The sequence below is a fragment of the Oryctolagus cuniculus genome, chromosome 6 (genome assembly GCF_051225735.1).
Source record: "Oryctolagus cuniculus isolate XC-2025 breed Fujian yellow rabbit chromosome 6, ASM5122573v1, whole genome shotgun sequence".
Classification (NCBI taxonomy): Eukaryota; Metazoa; Chordata; class Mammalia; order Lagomorpha; family Leporidae; genus Oryctolagus; species Oryctolagus cuniculus.
In genome coordinates this window covers 122378634-122399179 of record NC_142872.1, presented here as the reverse complement: position 1 = coordinate 122399179, position 20546 = coordinate 122378634, and the positions used below count along the sequence as shown (strand labels likewise).

General features: G+C 41.2%; 1 protein-coding gene across 1 annotated transcript; it reads left to right on the top strand.

Annotated features, from left to right (window-relative positions):
- The first annotated feature begins 38 nt into the window (after positions 1-38).
- Positions 39-19754, top strand: MTERF3 (mitochondrial transcription termination factor 3). Its single transcript, XM_070075331.2, has 8 exons — positions 39-154; positions 3158-3505; positions 4638-4790; positions 11393-11582; positions 14764-14911; positions 15292-15363; positions 17164-17325; positions 19489-19754. The coding sequence occupies exons 2-8, from the start codon at positions 3172-3174 to the stop codon at positions 19681-19683; spliced, it is 1254 nt and encodes a 417-aa protein (XP_069931432.2). The 5' UTR covers positions 39-154; positions 3158-3171; the 3' UTR covers positions 19684-19754.
- The last annotated feature ends 792 nt before the right edge of the window (positions 19755-20546 follow it).

Below are 20546 nucleotides of genomic sequence, written 5' to 3'. Positions count from 1 at the left end.
CCCACTCCTGCCGCAGCTCACGTGGGCCAGGCAGCGCCGCGGCGCCGGGGCCTGCCGGCTCGCGAGCGGCGTGCAGGGCGCCGGGACTGTGCGCGCGGCCCGGCGAGCCTGGAGACCACGGCGGGACTGCTCGGGGGCATAGGCCCCGCCACAGGTAAAGCGGGAGCCTCCAGGCGCGAGGGGCGCGCCCGCTGGGTTTCGGGTCCCAACCCCCGAAGTCCAGGCCGCGCTCCCAGGCGTCACGGCCTTGAGGCCCCCTCTTCGTGGCCCTGTGGTGGTGGTGGTGGTGGTTGGGTCTGTGTTGTGTTTTCCTCTAAGCTGATGTGAATAAAACGCAACCAAATTAGCGCGCTCGGCGAGGGACGCAGAAGCAGGTCCCGCGTGTAGACGGACTTAGCTTCCTGCGGAAACTGGGTTTGAGGAACTAAAACTGGTTAAAAAAAAAAAAAAAATAGCCCAAGGAGGGCAACAGCATTATCTGAGAGCCCTTTATTACGAAGCCACACTTAACCCCCTTGCGTTTCCTGATTTCGTTTATGAGGCCCACAGAGGTGGAGAGAACTCTTGGACCCTCGAAAGGCGATCGCTTGCAGTGTCAGCTCCCGTTCCTAGCGAAGAACCAGGCACGCGGTGGAGAACTAGTGTGTGATAGTGTCGTGAACTTTAGAGTTCTGTGGGGCTTTTTCCTTTAATCTTCCTGATGAAAGGGTCGTGATAGAAGAGTCCCCCCGTTAACTCTTGGCAGGGCGTTTATTCACTTCTGCAAATGCCTTACCCGCTTTTGAACCCGCACTTGTGTTGGGTTTCTGTGCAAGGCTCTGGGCCCCGGGAGAAAGTAAAGTCACAGGGGGCTGAATGAGACCCACTCCTACAGTGAGTCTGATTATGACGGATGTAGAGACAGCCCTGAAACGGTGAGCTAGGGAAGTGGGTGCACTTGTAAATACCAATGGAAACATCAACAGTGGTATGGTATGGACAGCAGTCTTCTAATGAATATGGAGCATTTAAAGTGAATCTGCCTGCTGTGCAGAAGCCATTAATTTGTCTGCAAAGACTTCGAAGTGAATTTGGGATTGTGGGAGTTTGCTTTAAGGCGGGACGTGCTTAGATAAATTTACAAGTCTAAAATGTTAGAGCTGACAGGAACGTTTAAGAGTAATCTTATTGTCCTCTGAATCTTTAAAATCGGTGATGGGGCGGTGGTGTTGGGTCAGTGGGTTAAGCTGCCGCTGCAACGGCTGGCACCCAGTAGAGCAGGGTTGATGCTCCATTTCTGGATCCTGCTCCCTGCTAATGCGCCTGGGAAGACAGCAGCCGATGGCCCAAGTGTTTGGGCCTCTGCCGACCCACGTGGGAGACTAGATGGAGTTCCAAGCCCTGCCTTGAGCCTGGTCAAATTCTGACCATTAGGGCCATTTGGGGAGTGAACTTGATTTCTCTCTCTCTTTCTGTTATTCTGCCTTTCAAATAAATAAATAAATATTTTTTTAAAAAAAAGTTGTCATCTGAAAAATGGTTCCTGAGCTCCCAACCTGGGGTTCAGCACGCATTGTGTTAGGCTACCACAAGAAACTTAGTCTTGACTAGGTGTCCTGGTTGAGAGCTCTGGCTTCCAGTTGGTGCCCTTGGGGCTGCTGAGGGAAAACTGACAGACTTGGAGGCTCGGTTCCTACCAACATCTAACAAAAGCTACCCATCCCACCAGGTTATCGGGTTATCGCTGAGTACTTACTTCCTGTTTAAAATCATTTCAGAATGAAAGCCAGACTTGTACTTGTATAAAGCCCTCTGAGCAAATGTCCTAAAACTACAAATCTCCAAGAGGAGATTAGACCCTCAAGTATTTGGTATAATTCAGAGCTTAAGGCAACCTAAATTCCACCATGTAGAAAAACAAAGCAAAAAGTTGTATTGAATAATGGATTCTGCAGAAGTCAATCATCTGGGCTTGTGTTGTAACAATAATAATGCTACCATTTAGTGAGACTTTGTTTCCCATAGATTCATCTCCATGCTATGTTTTGTTCTTTTTTTAAAGATTTATTTATTTATTTGAAAGAGTTACACAAAGAGAGAAGGAGAGGCAGAGAGAGAGAGAAAGGTCTTCCATCCGATGGTTTACTCCTCAGATGGCCGCAATGGCCGGTGCTGCGCTGATCCAAAGCCAGGAGCTTCTTCCAGGTCTCCCACGCGGGTGCAGGGGTGCAAGGACTTGGGCCATCTTCTACTGCTATCCCAGGCCATAGCAGAGAGCTGGATCAGAAGTGGAGCAGCTGGGTCTTGAACTGGCATCCATATGGTTGCCAGCGCTTCAGGCCAGGGTGTAAACCCACTGTGCCACAGTGCCAGCCCCTCCATGCTGTGTTTTATGTGGGTCATTTTATTTAATGTAAGAGTATATGCATCCAATTTACCTTTCCAATTATCTGGCTGAGTATAAAATTCTTTCACATTACTAGACTTGAACAGCAACTTTTTCTGATAAAAATCTTTTGGGAAGCAAGTACCTTTTAAGTCAAGATATATGTGTATTCCTTGCTGGTTGCCTGTTTCTGTAACTTTTTCTGCCTCTTCATTTTGCTGCTACTTTTTACCTTTTCTTTTTGAAGGCTTTTCTTTTTCTTATTTCCTACAGTGAACCAAAATTGACAAAGCTGATTTTGTTCAGTTCCCTTTTGAAGAACAGCTTTACTTATGAGATAATTGACAGTGTTTAGCTCTGGGGATAAAGCAAGAAAGACTTTCTGTCTTGCGTATAGCAGAGATAATATTTTGATGATTCATTTAAGAGAGGATTTTGCTTTTTGTTTTGACTAACTTATATCCATAAAGTGCGTATGAATAATTCAGTGTTATTTTTATCAGCAGTCTGCTTCTAAAATGTCCTTCAAACCAATTTTCAAGAACATTTATTTTGTATCACTGTATTCTCTAAATGCTTAAGTTAACAGATTGAGTTCCACTATGATTTGAATATTTGCAGATTTTTTATTTCTGTTTTAAATGTTTGTCTTACACCAGTGACTTTGCTTTTTTTTTTTTTAGCTGTAAAGCCTATCTTTATTTTTCTGGTTCAGAAGTTCCTGTCTTTTGGTTTGTAACTGAGACTGCTAAGTAAATTAATTTTTTTGATGGTTATATTTTTCCTTTGTAGACTATTGAAAGAAAATGGCCCTCTCAGCCCAACAGGTACCCAGGTGGTTCAACACTATTAAACTGAGTAGCTTCATTAAAGCTGCCCAACTCAGGAGAAGTTTCCCAAGGCCAAGAAAAATACCGCTGTGTGGCTTTTCTACTCAGCTACCTATGTCATCTGACATTTGCCTTCTCCACCGGGGATTTAAGACTTATAGGACTTCCTCCTTGTGGAATAGTTCCCAAGCAACCAACTCTAATAGGCAAGAGAACCATTCTGCCCAAAGCGCTTTGCTTCCTTCCGGGATTCAACAGTCACAGAAGACACAAAAGCTACCCATCTTGGATTCTGAGCTGTCTCCTGAAGGTAATTCTGAGCTTTCAGAAAAGTTCCTCGTGCCTCACTTTAGTCATTGAGAAAGACCTATTTACACTCTTCTGGCCCTTTGCTGGTCATATTTTGTACTAGGCAGGAAAAAGAACAATGCCAGTTCTATTCACTTACTTCTGTTAAAAAACTTTTTTACAAAGAAAAAAAGGTTGAAGTGGTTGAGGGTTAATATGTATAAGATGTTATAAGGCTTTATTATTTAGATTTTTTAAGAAAAATTGTCTCATGATAATTAGTCTTATTAGGATATAATTTGTCTCAAGTAAAATTCATCTAAGGTACATAGTTCAGTGGATTTTGACATGGGCATTTAGTTCAATAAACACCGTCATGACAGTGAATAGAGAACAGTTCTGTCACTCCGTAAAGTTTCCCTGTACTGCCTTTTAGTCAGTCTTCTCCTTCCTGTGCTTCCTAGCATAGGAATACAGTATTTCACAAGTGAGGTGGTACTCAGTTAAGTAGGATAGGAAATAAAACTGGAAGGGGAGGCTGAGAAGAGATGCAGGCCTTAAAAAATGAGAAAGGGTAGTGATTAGAGTGAAAAAGATAGAACAAGATACACCGTCCTGATTCCTTAGCTTACAGTAGTTTACAGCTCCAAGTGTCTTGTATACATTGTTTGATTTTAAAAAACATTCTCTTAGTGAGAGACTACAGGTGGGAGAAACAATGACAAAAGTCCTCTGAAAGACCTGTTTTGAGAATAACTTGAGAGAACTTGGGAACACGATGATTTTAACCCCTGAAATGTGGACTGTTGAGATATGCTGTACTTTTGGCCAACCCAGTCCTGTTCTTGAAGGTCATTTGATCTTCAGCATTCTTACCTGCTAATTAAAATGGTAGGAAAACAGTTCTGCACCTTGAAACCTACTAAGAAATTTCATATCTTTGAGGAGCAGTGGTTGATCTTTCTAAATATTCCTAACCTTACCTCTTTAGGAGACAAAATATTTTTGAACTTCTTAAATGTTTGATTCTGAAATGATCTAGATATATAACAGTTATAAGAAACAAGAGAAGAAGTGCTTTTTGCAGAAATTGTTTTAAGTGTGGTTATTGAACACTAACTTGCCTCTTTCCTTCCTCCTGGCTGACTTCAAAGGACTGGACGATTTGCCCCCATTGTCCCCGCTGCAGCCCATCCCCGAAGAGGAGGCTGTTCAAATTATTGCAGGCTCCCCACTGCCCCCGCTTTCATTCACTCTTCGAGACTATGTGGATCATTCTGAGACTCTGCAGAAGTTAGTGCTTCTAGGTAAGTTTGACTAACCGAGAAATGCTTCCTGCACACACTCTTCATTTGCATTTTTGCCTTTCTAAATTAATATTTTAATCTTTATCAGAGTAGTACATGCACATGAACAAAAGTCAAATACTGTGAAAAGACTTGTGAAAAACTTGACGTCCTGCTTCATCCATCCTGACCTCTATCCTGTTCCCCACATGTAATTATTTAACTTTTATCACTCTATTTGAGTTCAACTCTACATTTTCAAGTGCTATAGTTTGTTCATCAGTTTTGTTTTAAATTTTAATTTTTTTTTACATTGCATAAGGTTTTTATACATGTTTTGACTAACATGTAATAATTGTTCATAGATATTTATGGGTTACAATGTGATATTTCAAGATATTTATATACTGATCAAATACAGTGTTTAACATTTCCATGTCCTTATCATTTGCTTATGTTTGGAATTTTGAGCTTCTCTTCCAGTTCTTTTTTTTTTTTTTTTTTTTTTTAAGATTTATTTATTTATTTGAAAGGCAGAGTTACAGAGAGGGAGAGACAGGCAGAGGCAGAGAAAGAGAGATCTTCCATCCACTGATTCACTCCACAAATGGCCGTAACAACCAGGGCTGGTCCAGAGTGAAGCTGGGAGCCAGGAGTTTCATCCAGGTCTCCCACGTGGGTTCAGAGGCCCAAGGTTCTTACTTCACTCCTTGCTCACTTCCACTGTAGCACTGATGATAATGTATTGTAATTCTTCACTCATCTATCCTTATACAAAGCTACCCAAACATTACTAAAGTCTTCAGAAATATCTAAATATGCATATATACGAATAACTGGAATATGAGGATGAGAAGTAAAGTGACATATCCCACGTGAGAGATACAGATAAAGGGTTCTGTAAATTAACCTATGTATTCATCAGTGGATGAATGGATAAAGAAAATGTTCTGTATGTACACAGTGGAATACCATTCATCCTTCAAAAAGAAGGAAATCCTGTCATTTGCAGCAAATACAGATAAATCTGGAAGACATTATGCTAAGTGAAATAAGCTAGGCACAGAAAGACAAATATTGTGTGATCTTATTTATTATACTGGTGGAAAGTAAAAAAAGTCAAACTCATAGGAGCAGAGAGTAGAATGGAGGTTACCGAGGGTGGGGGTAGGGCAGAGATGGGGAGATACTGATAAAAGGGAACCAAGTTTCCATTAGGAGGAATAAATTCTGGAGATTATTGTGCAGCACGAAGTCCGTAGTTAACAATAATGTACCATATCCTAGAGAATTGCCAAGAGTGTAGATGTTAAACATTCTTGAGCCGGCGCCGCGGCTCACTAGGCTAATCCTCCGCCTTGTGACGCCGGCACACCGGGTTCTAGTCCCGGTCAGGGCGCTGGATTCTGTCCCGGTCGGGGCGCCGGATTCTGTCCCGGTTGCCCCTCTTCCAGGCCAGCTCTCTGCTGTGGCCAGGGAGTGCAGTGGAGGATGGCCCAAGTGCTTGGGCCCTGCACCCCATGGGAGACCAGGAGAAGCACCTGGCTCCTGCCATTGGATCAGCGCTGTGCGCCGGCCGTGGCAGCCATTGGAGGGTGAACCAACGGCAAAGGAAGACCTTTCTCTCTGTCTCTCTCTCTCAAAAAAAATAAAAAAAATTTATAAAAAAAAAAAAACATTCTTACCAATAGCAAAATAGTAATCATGTGAAGTGATGGATGTGTTCATTAGCTTGATTTAATCTTTCCGCAATGTGTATATATTCATATATCAAAACATCGTGCCATAACCCATAAATGTGTGCAATTTTTAAAACTCTCAAAGGTGAGAGATAGATGGTTGTTTGCTTCAAGGAGAGCCAGTCACGTTTCCTTTCAGAATGGTTTTCCTAGCCTTGTAACAAGGGCAAGCACTGTGGGTGAGACAAGTGAACTCAACACATAGTTCCTACCTTTAAATAAATGTACGTACAGCTTTGGCCTGTTTCACGCATTCCTTCTTCAGTATGCTGATACTTCAACAGATTTCTTAGCAGTAATTTCGGTGGGGTGGACTTTGGCCCTTGTTTACCTTTTCAGCTAATGCAGCAGGTGATGGCTCAAAAAATAAAGTTTTTTAAAGATTTATTTATGTATTTGAAAGGCAGAATTACAGAAGCAGAGAGAGATCTTCCATCCTCTAGTTCACTCCCCAAATGGCCACAATGGCTGGAGCTGGGCTGATCTGGAGCCAGGAGCTTCCTCCAGGTCTCCCCAGCAGATGCGGGGGCCCGAGCACTTGGGCCATCTTCCACTGCTTTCCCAGGCCATAGCAGAGAGCTGGATGGGAAGTGTTGCAACTGGGACTTGAACCAGTGAACATACAGGATGCCGTCATTGCAGGCAGCAGCTTTTACCCATTACGCATACCACTGACCCCACAAATAAAAATTTTTAAAAAGTAACAATGACAGTAACTTAGCGAACTATGATTGCTTTGTTAGGCAGTGTTTTTGAGAATCCAAGTCCTAGTCCTGCTCAGCTTGCTTTTGCAGATCGCTTTTCTGTCTCTTTCTCCGCCTCCTCTGTGTTCCAGAAGTCCGTCCTTCTATGCACTGGGGCTTCTACACCAGCTGGTTTCTGAGCAGCTTCAGCCAGTGGGGGATACCTGCAGGAGAGAGGACAGAAGTGCCAGCTGGGGGTGTTTTTCCCTTTCCCTGCCTTCCTGGGGTCCTGTAACTGCTCGCTCCATGACAACGGCTCCTCCTGAGCAGCCCTTTAATCACTTCCAGCTCTTTCTGGTCCTGATAACGCTTAGTCTGTTCAGTCTCCCAGTGCTATGAGAGTTCTTGTTTTGCCCTTCAGCTCATGCCACCATATAGAGTCTCTTCTTGAAAGTCCTTCTCATTGGAACTTTAGGGCAGTTTCTGTTGCCTGCCAGACCTTGATTGATCAACTCTGTGTAACCGTAATGCAAAACAATGATCGTCTTTGTAGTTACCAAACTGATGAGATAAAGCCCGACTACCAATTGCCGAGAGGTTAGATTATGTATTATTCATTTTTATATCCCCACTTTTAGCAGAAGTGCCTGGTCCACAGCAGGCGTTCAATGACTATTCAAGTTAATGAAACGGTGAGTGAGCCCAAGTGATTTGTACTTGGAGCGGTGTGCTCTCCTGATGAGATTCTGCTCTCCTGTTGCTGGTGAAAACCAGCTTTTCAGGCTTTTTGTTGCAGCACAGTCAGGGTGTGACAGCTCATGCTGAGCATGGTGCTTCCACACATGTGCACTATAATATTTAGTTAAATTTGAAGTCTGGAACCTTTATCTTATTCTAAAGTACCTCCTCCCCCATTCATTTACAGATTTGGGGGGAGGGGTTGGTTTCCATCGTATTTATTTATCCATTCAATAATTGGATGTATTTTTCTAATTTTTAAATGGCAAGGGAACCATATCTAGTTGTTAAAAGTACAGTTATTACAAGAAAAAGACCTGTTATCTCTTCATTCCCAGTTTCACCTCCCAAAAGTAACCACTATTACCAGTTTGTGAACGCTTTCCTCTATATAAATATAGGGAATTTCAAAAAACTTCTGGAAAATTCACATTATTTTTAATTACATTTTTCTGTGAACTTTTTTAAAGCCCCCATTTGTGTATTTATGTCATATGGAAAGCCATACATTAGCTTTATATCTTTCTGTAGTTAAAATTAATACTTTTTAAATTCTGTAGCCGGCGCCGCGGCTCAATAGGCTAATCCTCCACCTAGCGGCGCCGGCACACCGGGTTCTAATCCCAGTCAGGGCGCCGGATTCTGTCCTGGTCGCCCCTCTTCCAGGCCAGCTCTCTGCTGTGGCCAGGGAGTGCAGTGGAGGATGGCCCAAGTACTTGGGCCCTGCACCCCATGGGAGACCAGGAGAAGCACCTGGCTCCTGCCATCGGATCAGCGCGATGCGCCGGCCGCGGTGGCCATTGGAGGGTGAACCAACGGCAAAGGAAGACCTTTCTGTCTGTCTGTCTCTCTCTCACTGTCCACTCTGCCTGTAAAAAAAAAAAAAAAAAAAAAAAAAATCTGAGTTATTTTCTAGTAAAAGTGAATACACATTTGGAATCTTACTATATTTGGTATTAATTTTTGTATAAAATTGAGAAATTTTAGTTTTGTTCAGAAATCTCCTATTATATATATTTTTTTAAAGATTTTTTTATTTATTTGAAAGGCAGAGCTACAGAAAGGCAAAGGCAGAGGCGTAGAGAGAGAGGTCTTCTATCCACTGGTTCACTCCCCAAATGTCCGCAAGCTAGGCCAATCTGAACCCAGGAACCAGGAGCTTCTTCTGGGTCTCCCACATGGTTGCAGGGACCCAAACACTTGGGCCATCTTCTGCTTTCCTAGACCATAGCAGAGAGCTGGATCAGAAGTGGAGCAGCTGGGTCTCGAACCAGTGCCCATATGGGACACTGGCACTTCCGGCTGTGGCTTTACGCACTATGCCACAGTGCCAGTCCCCCATTATATTTCAATGAATAGTCTTTCCTCCCCCATTAATTTGGAATGCCATTATTAATGTATAGTTGATTTATAGTCTTTTTAATTTGAAAGTGAGAACAATATAAGTGGGGGGGTGGGGGCAGAGACATTCATCTGCTCAGTTACTCCCCAAATGCCAGCAAACAGCCAGGGCTGAGCCAGGCTGAAATCAGGAGCCAAGAACTCAGTCCAGGTCTCCCATGTGAGGGGCAAGAACCCAAGCAATTGGACCATGATATGCTGCCTCCTATATACATTAGCAGGAAGCTAGATGGAATCAGAGAAGCCAGGACTCAAACCAGCACTGTAATATGAGATGCAGGCATCCGAAGTAGCAATTTAACCTGCTGTACCACAGTGTCCACCCTCAACACCTGTTTAATGCCAAAAAATTTGGATGCAGAATTATGTTGAGATATAATAATATTTGAGTTGTAATGATTATGATACTTTGTTTTTCTGGTTGTGAGTACCATTTATAAATGAATATTTTGGGGCTGACATCATGGCATAGCAGGTAAAGCCTCTCCCTGTGGCACCAGTGTTCCATATGGGCTTCAGTGTGTTTTGTCTGTTCCACTTGTGATCCAGCTCCCTGCTAATGGCCTGGGAAAAGCAGTAGAAGATGGCCTAAGTGTTTGAACCCTGTCACTCACATTACAGACTCCAATGAAGCTTCTGGCTTTGGCCCAGCCCTGCATGGCTGTTGCAGCCACCCAGTGAGTGAACTCAAGGATTGAAGAGCTCTCTTTCTTTGTCCCTCCCTATCTCTGTAACTCTGACTTTCAAAATAAATAAGTCTTTAAAAATCTTTTATTTATTTTATATTGAAGACTACAGTGTTGTCTCTAAAACTCAGTTTGAAAGTTAAGTTTAATAGGAAGAAAGATTTTTTTTAAGAATATGAAATTTCAGGGCCAGTGCTGTGGTGTAGCGGGTAAAGCATCTGCCTGCAGTGTTGGCATCCCATATGGGTGCCAGTTCAAGTCCTGGCTGCTCCACTTCCTATCTGGATCTCTGCTATGGCCTGGGAAAACAGTAGAAGATGGGCCAAGCCCTTGGGCCACTGCACCCATGTGAGAGACCCACAAGAAGCTCCTGGCTTCAGATCGGCACAACTCTAGCTGTTGGGACCATCTGGGAAGTGAACTAGGGGTTGGAAGAACTCTCTCTTTGCCTTTGCCTCTCTGTAACTCTGCCTTTCAAATGAATAAAAAAATCTTTAAAAAAAAAAAGGAATATAACATTATCTTCAAGTATTTATTCTTACCATCAGGGATAAGCCTTTCCTTTTCATGTTTTATTGAATTAAATAAAATTAAAAAGTGAGAGAATAAAATGCTTAGTTTTAATGAAAATTTTGAATTACAAGTTACTTTGATTCCTTGCTAATTAATGCTGAAATCTAATTATTCTGTAACCAAAAAAATCTTTTAAAATAGCAACTCGGTTTTTTCTCCTTTTTATTCTCTCTCTGTCCTGCTTCTGGTTCACTGAGATTATCAGGATTATGAGGACACATGAAGGGTGGAAGTGGTGTATGTTCTGCTTTATTGTGTATTTGAGGGCTGTGCCTGTTCATACCACTCACACATTTCTTGGAATCCTTAAGGAGCTCGTCTCTGTCAAAAACTTAGTGATCACAACAATGAAGAAGGCATAGGATCATATTTATTCCTTCCATAAAGGGGATCATGGGCATATTTGTAGCTAAGAAAATGATTAAAACTTCAAAGAAAGTCAGTTTATTCATAGGGCTTGTTACCCTGCAGAATTGCTTGTTGAATCATAAAGGGGCGCTCTTCAAACAGTATTCCTGAAACAACAGATAAAAATGATGGTCCTATGTTTATGTAACTCAATGGATTTGTCTTTGGGGAAAATTATCCAAAAGCTCTATTTTCTTCTATAATTGTCTTTGAAATAAATACAGTAATTTTATTTTGATTTGTTTTTATTTCTGCAACCAATTTTAAAATACTTAGAAATACCTGGATTCTCCTTTAGATAGGTCATTCATCTCCAGTAATTTCTTGTGCTAATGGGTATGAACTTAAATGGCTGAAAGACATTATCTTCCAATGATATTTATAATTTATTATAGGAGTGGATTTGTCCAAGATAGAAAAGCATCCAGATGCAGCCAACCTCCTTCTGAGACTGGATTTTGAAAAAGACATTAAGCAAATACTCCTGTTTCTGAAGGATGTGGGTATAGAGGACAATGAGCTGGGAACATTCCTCACTAAAAATTATGCCATTTTCTCTGAAGACCTTGAAAATCTTAAGACCAGGTATGCAGGGCTTTTGGGATGGTTCACACATAGCCCGCGAAGTGATTGTGGAGGAAATACACATGTTAGTTATTTCTGACATCAGTGCTGCACAAAGATCTCCCAAGATAATGAACTAGAATATGATTTGTATTTGTTAGGGCCTTCTTTGATCCAACTAAAGTATTTAAAACAGTTCTTTTATTCATGTTTCAATTTATTGCTGAGCCAGTATTTAACTGCTTCTGTTCAATAGAAATTGAACAATTTTTTTTTTTTTTTTTTTTTTTTTTTTTTTACAGGCAGAGTGGACAGTGGGAGAGAGACAGACAGACAGAAAGGTCTTCCTTTGCCGTTGGTTCACCCTCCAATGGCCACCGTGGCCGGCGCATCGCGCTGATCCGATGGCAGGAGCCAGGTGCTTCTCCTGGTCTCCCATGGGGTGCAGGGCCCAAGCACTTGGGCCATCCTCCACTGCACTCCCTGGCCACAGCAGAGAGCTGGCCTGGAAGAGGGGCAACCGGGACAGAATCCGGCGCCCTGACTGGGACTAGAACTCGGTGTGCCGGCGCCGCAAGGTGGAGGATTAGCCTAGTGAGCCGCGGCGCCGGCCTGAACAATTTTTTCTAAAAAAAAAAAAAAAAAATCCATTATCAGATGGCCAAATTATCTGGGAGTGCACTTAAAGATATGAAAGCCGGATCTGGTGTTTTTTTTTCCTCAGCCAATTTTTAACAGTAGACATTTAAAGTTCTCTTAGCAAGTTACTGTATAATTTGCTTTAATTTCTGTAAATTGGCTATTTTAGTTATTCCTTTATTCTTTAAAGAGCACTTTCGTAAACATCTTTGTACTTCATTTAACATTCAGAAAATAATTGAATCTGAGTGTCAGTATAGTGAGATGATATTGATCTGTGAGCTAAGAATCCTGTTAGGCTTGAGAATACCACAGAGTCTCTGTCCTTAGGTTAACATTTTGAATTCATCATCACCTTCAAATCTCTCGAATCAATCGATATTCTCAGCTTCACCGCCTGCAAACACTCTTCATCCTGTCGCCCAAATCAGAGAGAGGTGTTGATATTAACTTGAGCTTCTCCTCTTTCGGCATTTATATGTACTAAGTCATCATGTCCTATCACGTCGGTCTTTGTATGTCTCTCAAATCAGACCATGCACTTCTTTTAACCTTCACTTTGAATTCTTTGCCCCAGGTTCCTGTCATTTCATAACAAGATTACTCTCCTAATTTGTCTGCCTCTTATCTAAACACACACACAAATACCACACCAACACTCAGCTGTCTCCACTTAGCTGAGCCTCGCTAAGTTTCAGAGAGCTTTGTTAATTTCTTGAAGTTTTGTAATCAAATGCCTTTTATTTGAATTAGAAGAAAATTGACCAAAAATAGCATCTGTGTTTAAGATACTGTTGAGATACCCGCAGCCCCTAGTTCCAGCTTCCTGCTAATGCAGACCCTGGGAAGCAGGGATCATTGGCTCAAGTAGTTGGGTTCCTGCCAGCTACATGGAAACCAGGATTAGGCTGATGCTCTTGACTTCAGCCCATTTGTTTCTGGGTACATTTCAGGGAGTGAACTAGTGGATGGAAGATATCTCTGTCTCTGTTTCTCTCACTCTCGCTCTGCCTTTCAAGTAAATAAAAATGTATTTATTTTATTTAAGATAAATTTATTTAAGATGACTATGAACAACAAAGATTAAGTATATACACACATGAATATCAACGTTGTTGGGAACATCTTATGCTGGATTTACATTTACACATCTTTTTTTGTAAATTGCTTGTACCCTTTGCTGTTTTTTTAATTGGGCCCTTTTCTTTCCTTTTTTGCTAAACATTCTTTTAGATATCGAGCAGATTATTTCTTTCTCTGAGACAAAGTCTTGCACATAGACTTTCCAAGTGGTCACTTGTTCCTTGACTTTGTTTATAGTGCTTTTTGTCATACACTTAGAATGTTTATGAAGGCAGCTTTTCCTCTCATGGCCTCTAATGAAGTTCTTTAAAGGAGTAATAGTTGGGGCCAGCATTGTGGCAAGTTGAGCCTCTGCCTACAGTGCCAGTATCCCATATGGGTGCTGGTTCAAGTCCAGGCTGCTCTACTTCTGATCCAGAACCCTGCTAATGTGCTTGGGAAAGCAGTGGAAGATGGCCCAAGTACTTGGGCCCCTGTACCCATATGAGAGACCTGGAAGATACTGTAGGTTCCTGGCCTCAGCCTGGTCTAGCCCAGTCATGGTAGCCATCTGGGGAGTAAACCAGTGAATGAAAGCTATCTTTCTGTATTTCTGCCTTTTAATAAATAAATAGTAATAGTTATTTGATTATAAACTAATGCAAGTTCTGGTACAAAGTATAGAAATGTCAGTAAACTAATTGTAGGCATGCCTGAGTTCACATCTGTTTTATCATTAATTACCTAAGTGATAATTAGCTTGTGACCTAACACAAGTTATTAACTTGTTTGAATCAATGTTTCTTCCTCTGTAGGGTGGACAGTTTACCTGGCTCACAAGGTTTTTTTTTTTCCTGTTGTGAATTAAGAAAGATAATATCTTGGTATATTTTAGGCATCTAATAAAATACCATTCACTATGTTTTTAGATTTAAAATAAATGTTATTTTACAGTCAAACTTGCTATATTTTACTACCCTGTTTTGGTTGCCAAAAACTTAGGAAAATTTCTCAGTTGTTAATAAAATACCTTTTGAAAGACTGTTGTAAAAATTACTTATGAAAATACGTAATAAATGTACTAATATAAAGGATTTTTCTAACTCACAACCATGGTTTAAGGTCTTTCTTTGTAAGAAGAATTCTGAATCTTTTATTTTCCCACTTTGTGTTTTATCCACTGTTAGCAAAAATAAATGAAAAAACTTGAACAGAAGCAATTTTACTTTTTCCTAGCAAGTAGTAAAACACATTATCGGAAAAGAGAATCTACTTGTTACTGGGTTTCAGAATTATTTTCTATTTGCATGCAGAAATGGAAACCATTATAGAGTTGGGTAGATGTTTGGTTTATTCATATTTATATCATTATTACAGAATATTTGTGTTTACATTTTTTTATGGAGTGGGAGTCTGTTTAAAAATAATTGTCACTTTGGAGAGTAGTTTGCTGGCAGGAGACGTTTATCATATTTGTGTGTATTTTTGTTTATTTCTCCAGAGTGGCCTATCTTCAGTCAAAAAATTTCACTAAGGCAGATATTGCACAGATGGTCAGGAATGCTCCATTTTTGCTGAATTTTTCAGTGGAAAGACTGGATAACAGATTGGGATTTTTTCAGAAAGAACTTGAACTTAGTGTGAAAAAGGTAAAGAAATGGAAACTTTGAACATTTCTATGTCAGGTACATTCAGTAACTGTGACATCTCTTGGGCTCACAGATGCCAAGCCTGTAGAAGTCCAATAAATGCCTGGCATTTTCCATACAAAAATGAGTTACCTTGCTAGATTAAACATAAAGCTGCATAACTTTGTAACATTCCAGCAAATTGATTCCCTACATTTTGTGTTCAATATCTGTTTTTTCCTCACTTTTTGTGTCAAGTTTATGTATTTCCAGTGTTGTTACTTCTCTGTTTGGGTCATATTTTTAAATTTTAAGTTTGTGTTCCTAGAAATGCCTTAGTTTTCCAAAGTAGTTAAGTATGCACCTATAGTAATAATGGATTGTTTTGTTTATGACAATAGACGAGAGATCTGGTAGTTCGTCTCCCACGGCTACTAACAGGGAGTCTGGAGCCTGTGAAAGAAAATATGAAGGTAGGACAACTTTGAGCTTTTTGCAAGATCAACTTTTTTCTTTGAGTGTTTAGGTTCTCTGCAGACACCAGATTTTGCTGTCATCATCTTAAAACTAGATTTTTAAAGAAGTCCTTTCTAAAAAGATAGAAATGGAAATTACAGGGCAAACACGAAAAGCAGTGTATTTCAGGTAAGGATGTTATCTCATGTTGACCAGATGTTACATGAGCAAATCACTTTGTGGATGCTGCTACCCATAACCCCCGCATAACAGTACAGGTGCATGAGCAGCACCGGGCAGCCCAGCATAAGGGTCTGTGTCTCAGGGAATTTGGGAGGCTGGATCCAGATGACTTTGTTGTGGGGAGTGGCAGCCAGCAAATTGCTCTCCTTAACACTGGTGCCAATTCCTAGCTCTGGCTCTATCACAGAACATCCGAATACTTCACTGCCCTTCCTCCAAGAGATTAGTATGAAGCCAAGAACAGCTGACTAGTTGGTAAACAAAGCCGTGGTAGTGCAGTCATGCATTAGTGCTTGGACAGGTTTACTATGTGAACATCACAGGCCTAGGTTGTATAATCTACACACCTGGACTGACTAGAATAGCCATCCTTGTGAATGCAGTCTGTCACTGCCTACAGTGTTGGTAAGTGGCACATGACTGTATTTGAAATCATTATGAAAGGCTCATTTTCAGAGGTGCTGAAGTAATCAGAGTCATGCAGAGATCTTCACTGAGCACCTGCCCAAGCAGTCTAGGCGATTGTTGCTGCTTTCATGGTACTTAGAATCCTGTGGGCGTTAAACTGCACAGTGACCAGATCAGCAGCCTTGTGGGGGAGCATAGGCTACTAGGAAACCACATGGAGAGCTTCACTCATACTTGGGTGTTTAGTTTTATCATCTCCGTGTGGAACGAGGGCATGTAGTTGTTCAGGGAACATGGTCCTGAGTATGTCTGGGAGCAGAATCTTAAAGGCATTTGGAAAAATCTATTGCCACTCATGGAAAAAGGATGTATTCGTCTCTTGAAGGGAGGAGAGAACATCCACTTTGCTTATGGCCATGTCCAAATGCTGATGGAGTCTGTGGTCACAAAAGGCATCCAGAGCCTTGGCAGCCCATGGCAAGAGCCTCGGTGGTCACTGACGTCATAAATAAGAGTGTTAATTGTTAAAGGAACAACAGGAGTCACTGTGCACTCACTCCCCATGTAGGACCTCCGTCCTCAATGAGTTGTTCTATGAAGATCGACCAGAAATCTTGTTCTCAAATTGTACTCTATATGTTGTGTGTGTGCATGGGTGCAAACTGTTGAAATCTGTGCTTAACCTGGAGTTGCTCCTATGTATATAAAATCAAACTAAAAATGAACCATAATGAAAAGGAGATGGGAGAGGGAGATGGGATGGGAGTTGGGGTAGGAGGGTGGATATAGGGGAAAGAATCACTATATTCCAAAAATTGTATCTATGAAAAAATGCATTCATTAAATAAAAACTTTAAAAAAAAAAATCAATTGACAAACAAAAAATGTGTTGCCAGTCCATTAACTGACTCGCCCTCCTCTGTCCAGCAGTGTTGGGGTGATCAGCACCATGATCCTCTTGCCATGCACAGCTCATTCTCAGCAGAGGGTTTGGAACTTGCCTCACCCCAGAAACAGGAGGCTATAGTGTCTTGAAGGCATCAATGTGGCTGTCTCCAGATTTTTAAATGTCATTATGTTGAAATTTAAAAGAATCAATGTGTCCTCTGGCATAGCACCAGAGTAACTATTTATGTTCATGACTTAGGAAATTTACTTTCCTTTAGGTTTATCGTCTTGAACTTGGTTTTAAACACAATGAAATTCAACATATGATCACCAGAATCCCAAAGATGTTAACTGTAAATAAGAGGAAACTCACCGAGACTTTTGATTATGTGCACAATGTGATGAGCATTCCCCACCACATCATCGTCAAGTTCCCACAGGTAATGCAGCTCACAACAGTGTGAGGGCGCTGTTCCCTGCTTTCAGACTTGCTATGCAGGTGCAGAGTGCTTCCGGACACATCTGCTCCTGAGAAGAAATCCACGATGAGTGTGTGTGCATGTAGTACCTACCTCTTCCTAGCTCTGCTGGATAGACTGAGCCAGAGCAAATCCAACATAGTCTTATCTTTTTAAATTTAAAATAGATCACTTCTCTTGAAGGTCCTTTCAGTACTACCCTTTTTATTCACAATCTGTCTAAATCCATGGATTAACAAGCCATAGTGATGTTATCCTGTTGAAGCATAGAAAAGTTCCAGTTTACCATTATGCCAAAGCCATGTATTTTCAAATGAATTGCTTGTGGTCTTTACCTTGTGAGTGACATTACCTGCTGTTCACAGGAATGTTAACTCTTAGAACACTGCCGAATCGTGAGTGCCTAGAACTAGACCTGGTGCTCAGCAGGCACTCAGTAGGTACTTGTTGAACAAATGAATGATTGCATTCCATCAAAGTGACCCTTCTTTCCAGTTCGCCTTGTGAATAGGCACTCAGGAAGTGTTACTGAATAAATGACAGATTGGATTTCACTGGATTGATCCCTGTACTCTACTCGCAGGTGTGCTCCTATTTTTGTTAACAAAGATGGACAAAAATATGAACTTAATATAACTCTCAGATCTAGATTGCATTTGGCTAGTTCCTTCATTTATAGCGATGTTTATTTGCCTGTCATAACTTTTCTATGAATGGGCTCTTATATTTTGTTTGGTTATTTTTTTAAGCCAAGAGTCACTGCATAGCAGCCATATTTAAGATAAACAACACCTAAAAGCTTCATTATCAGTAATAATGTGGCAAAGGGAATACAGTTACAAAGAGAGACAGAATAGCATGTAGTTTGTTTCTGCAGGGGCAGAAAAAGATGTTTTATTCCAGAGGCAAACCAGCTCCATCTTGACTTAGCTAGCACTTCTACTGTGTTTTGCTTTTTTTTTTTTTTTTTTAACATTTATTTATTTTACTTGAGAGGCAGAGACAGAGAGAGGTCTTCCATCTGCTGGTTCACTCCCCAAATGGCTGCAATGGCTGGAGATGGGCCAATTCAAAGCCAGGAGCCAGGAGCTTCTTCAAGGTTTCCCACACTGGTGCAGGGGCCCAGATACTTAGGCCATCCTCTACTGCTTTCCCAGGCCATCAGCAGGGGAATAGACAGGAAGTGAAGCAGCCAGGACTTGAACCAATGCCCATATGGGATGCCGGGACTGCAGGCAGATGCTTAACCTACAACAGCGCATTGGAGGCCCCTCCTTTTTTTTTTGGTCACTATTTCAGAATACTTGTCCCCCATAGCGCCCCTTCTGAGCGACCTGTTACTTGGTTTACATGTAGGTGTAGGCAAGGACGCCTAAGGTTTTGTGCTGTGTGCACAGAGTTCCCAGTGGTCTGTAGTACAGCCTGAGGAAAACTGAAAGCCATCACAGGAATGGGGCCTCACAGCTCTCATGCTTCAGCAGTTTCCTGCTCTGCCTTCCTTCTTGGAGCGGGTTACAGGAACGTGGCTTACTTCTGAGTCTTTTCTGAAGTTGGTACCAATCGCTGTATTCCTTAGGAGATTAACCTGAGGCAGACAACACATACTTTCCTCTAGTTGCTTTCCAAAGAGGTCAGATTCATTTCATAATTTTTATTCTATCTGGGGAGCAGGAATTCAACAACAACAAAAAGAACTTCACAGATTATGAAATAATCAGTTTTCTGGTGACATGGATCTTAATCTAGAACACTGGTTCTCAAACTTGACAGCTATCAGAATCATCTAGAGGCCTTGTTAAAACAGATTTCTGGGTCCCACTGTTGCAGTTTCTGACATAGTTTGGGGATAGGACCTGAGGATTTGCCCTTCTAACACACTCTTCCCTGTCTCTGGCGTAGTCAGTGTTTGTCACAGCATCACCTTTAATTATTTTATCATGCTTCTGTTTATTGGTTGTGAGTCCCTTTTTCATCATAGATTTCTTAAGTTCATGGCTTTAAATCATGTGGTGTCATATTTACTGAGCATGTGGATAAAAATTCTATTTGTTAAGCTATTTAGCTAAGTAAACATTTTAGTTTTTCCTATTTGTTTTAAATTGTTTTTTTTTTTTTCTTTTCCAGGTATTTAATACAAAGTTGTTTAAAGTCAAAGAAAGACATTTGTTTCTTACCTATTTAGGAAGAGCACAGTATGATCCAGCAAAACCTAACTATATCTCTTTGGACAAATTAGTATCTATTCCTGATAAAATATTTTGTGAAGAGATTGCCAAAGCTTCAGTCCAGGACTTCAATAAATTCTTAAAAACTCTTTAGTTTTTGATGAATGTTAAAATGTAATATTGTAACATGAATGTATATTTGAATAAATTAATATTTTAAATAAATGCCTCAAGTCTCAATTGGTACTGGAAAAATTTTTTTAAAGATTTATTTATTTAAAATACACAGGGAGAGAAGGAAAGAGAGAGCTTCCATCTGCTGGTTCACTCCCCAACTGTCTGTAACAGCCAGGTCTGGGCCAGGCCAAAGTCAAAAGCCAGGAATTCTGTCTTGCTCTCAAATGGGTTGCAGGGGTCCAAGGATATGGGCCATCTTATGCTGCCTTCCCAAGTGCATTAGCAGAAAGTTGGATTAGAAGCGGTGGAACCAGGACTCAAATTGGCACTCCAGTATGAAGTGCTGGCATCACAAGTGGTTGCTCAACCTGCTGAAGCACAACAGTGGCCCTGGGAAACAATTTCTTGATAAATATTAGGGTCTACACACTCTTCCATACAAGTTCCTAGTGACTTAATTCTTTTTTGACTCAACCATCTAGGAGAGAGCCAAAAATATAACAAGCTTAGGGAGAGAAAGTTGATCTACTTGAGGCACACATACTCAGAATTTTCCATGGTGAGCTACTAAGGATCAGGAAGGAGGTGAGGAAAGTAGTTTGAGACTAAGTAGAAGGAATGAGACTAAGCAGACATGACAAACCTTTGACTTACAGCCAGTAAGCAAAGATTCTTAATATGATTTGGTCACTTTTCTCCTCATTGACCATGTATTATCTTGGGTAAACAGTTCAGCCTCTGACTTTGTAAAATGATGCATCATGACTTGAGTTACTTGCCTTGAGACCCCCACATTGGGTAGACTGTTAACATGGATGGCTCCCAATGGAGCCCGGCTGG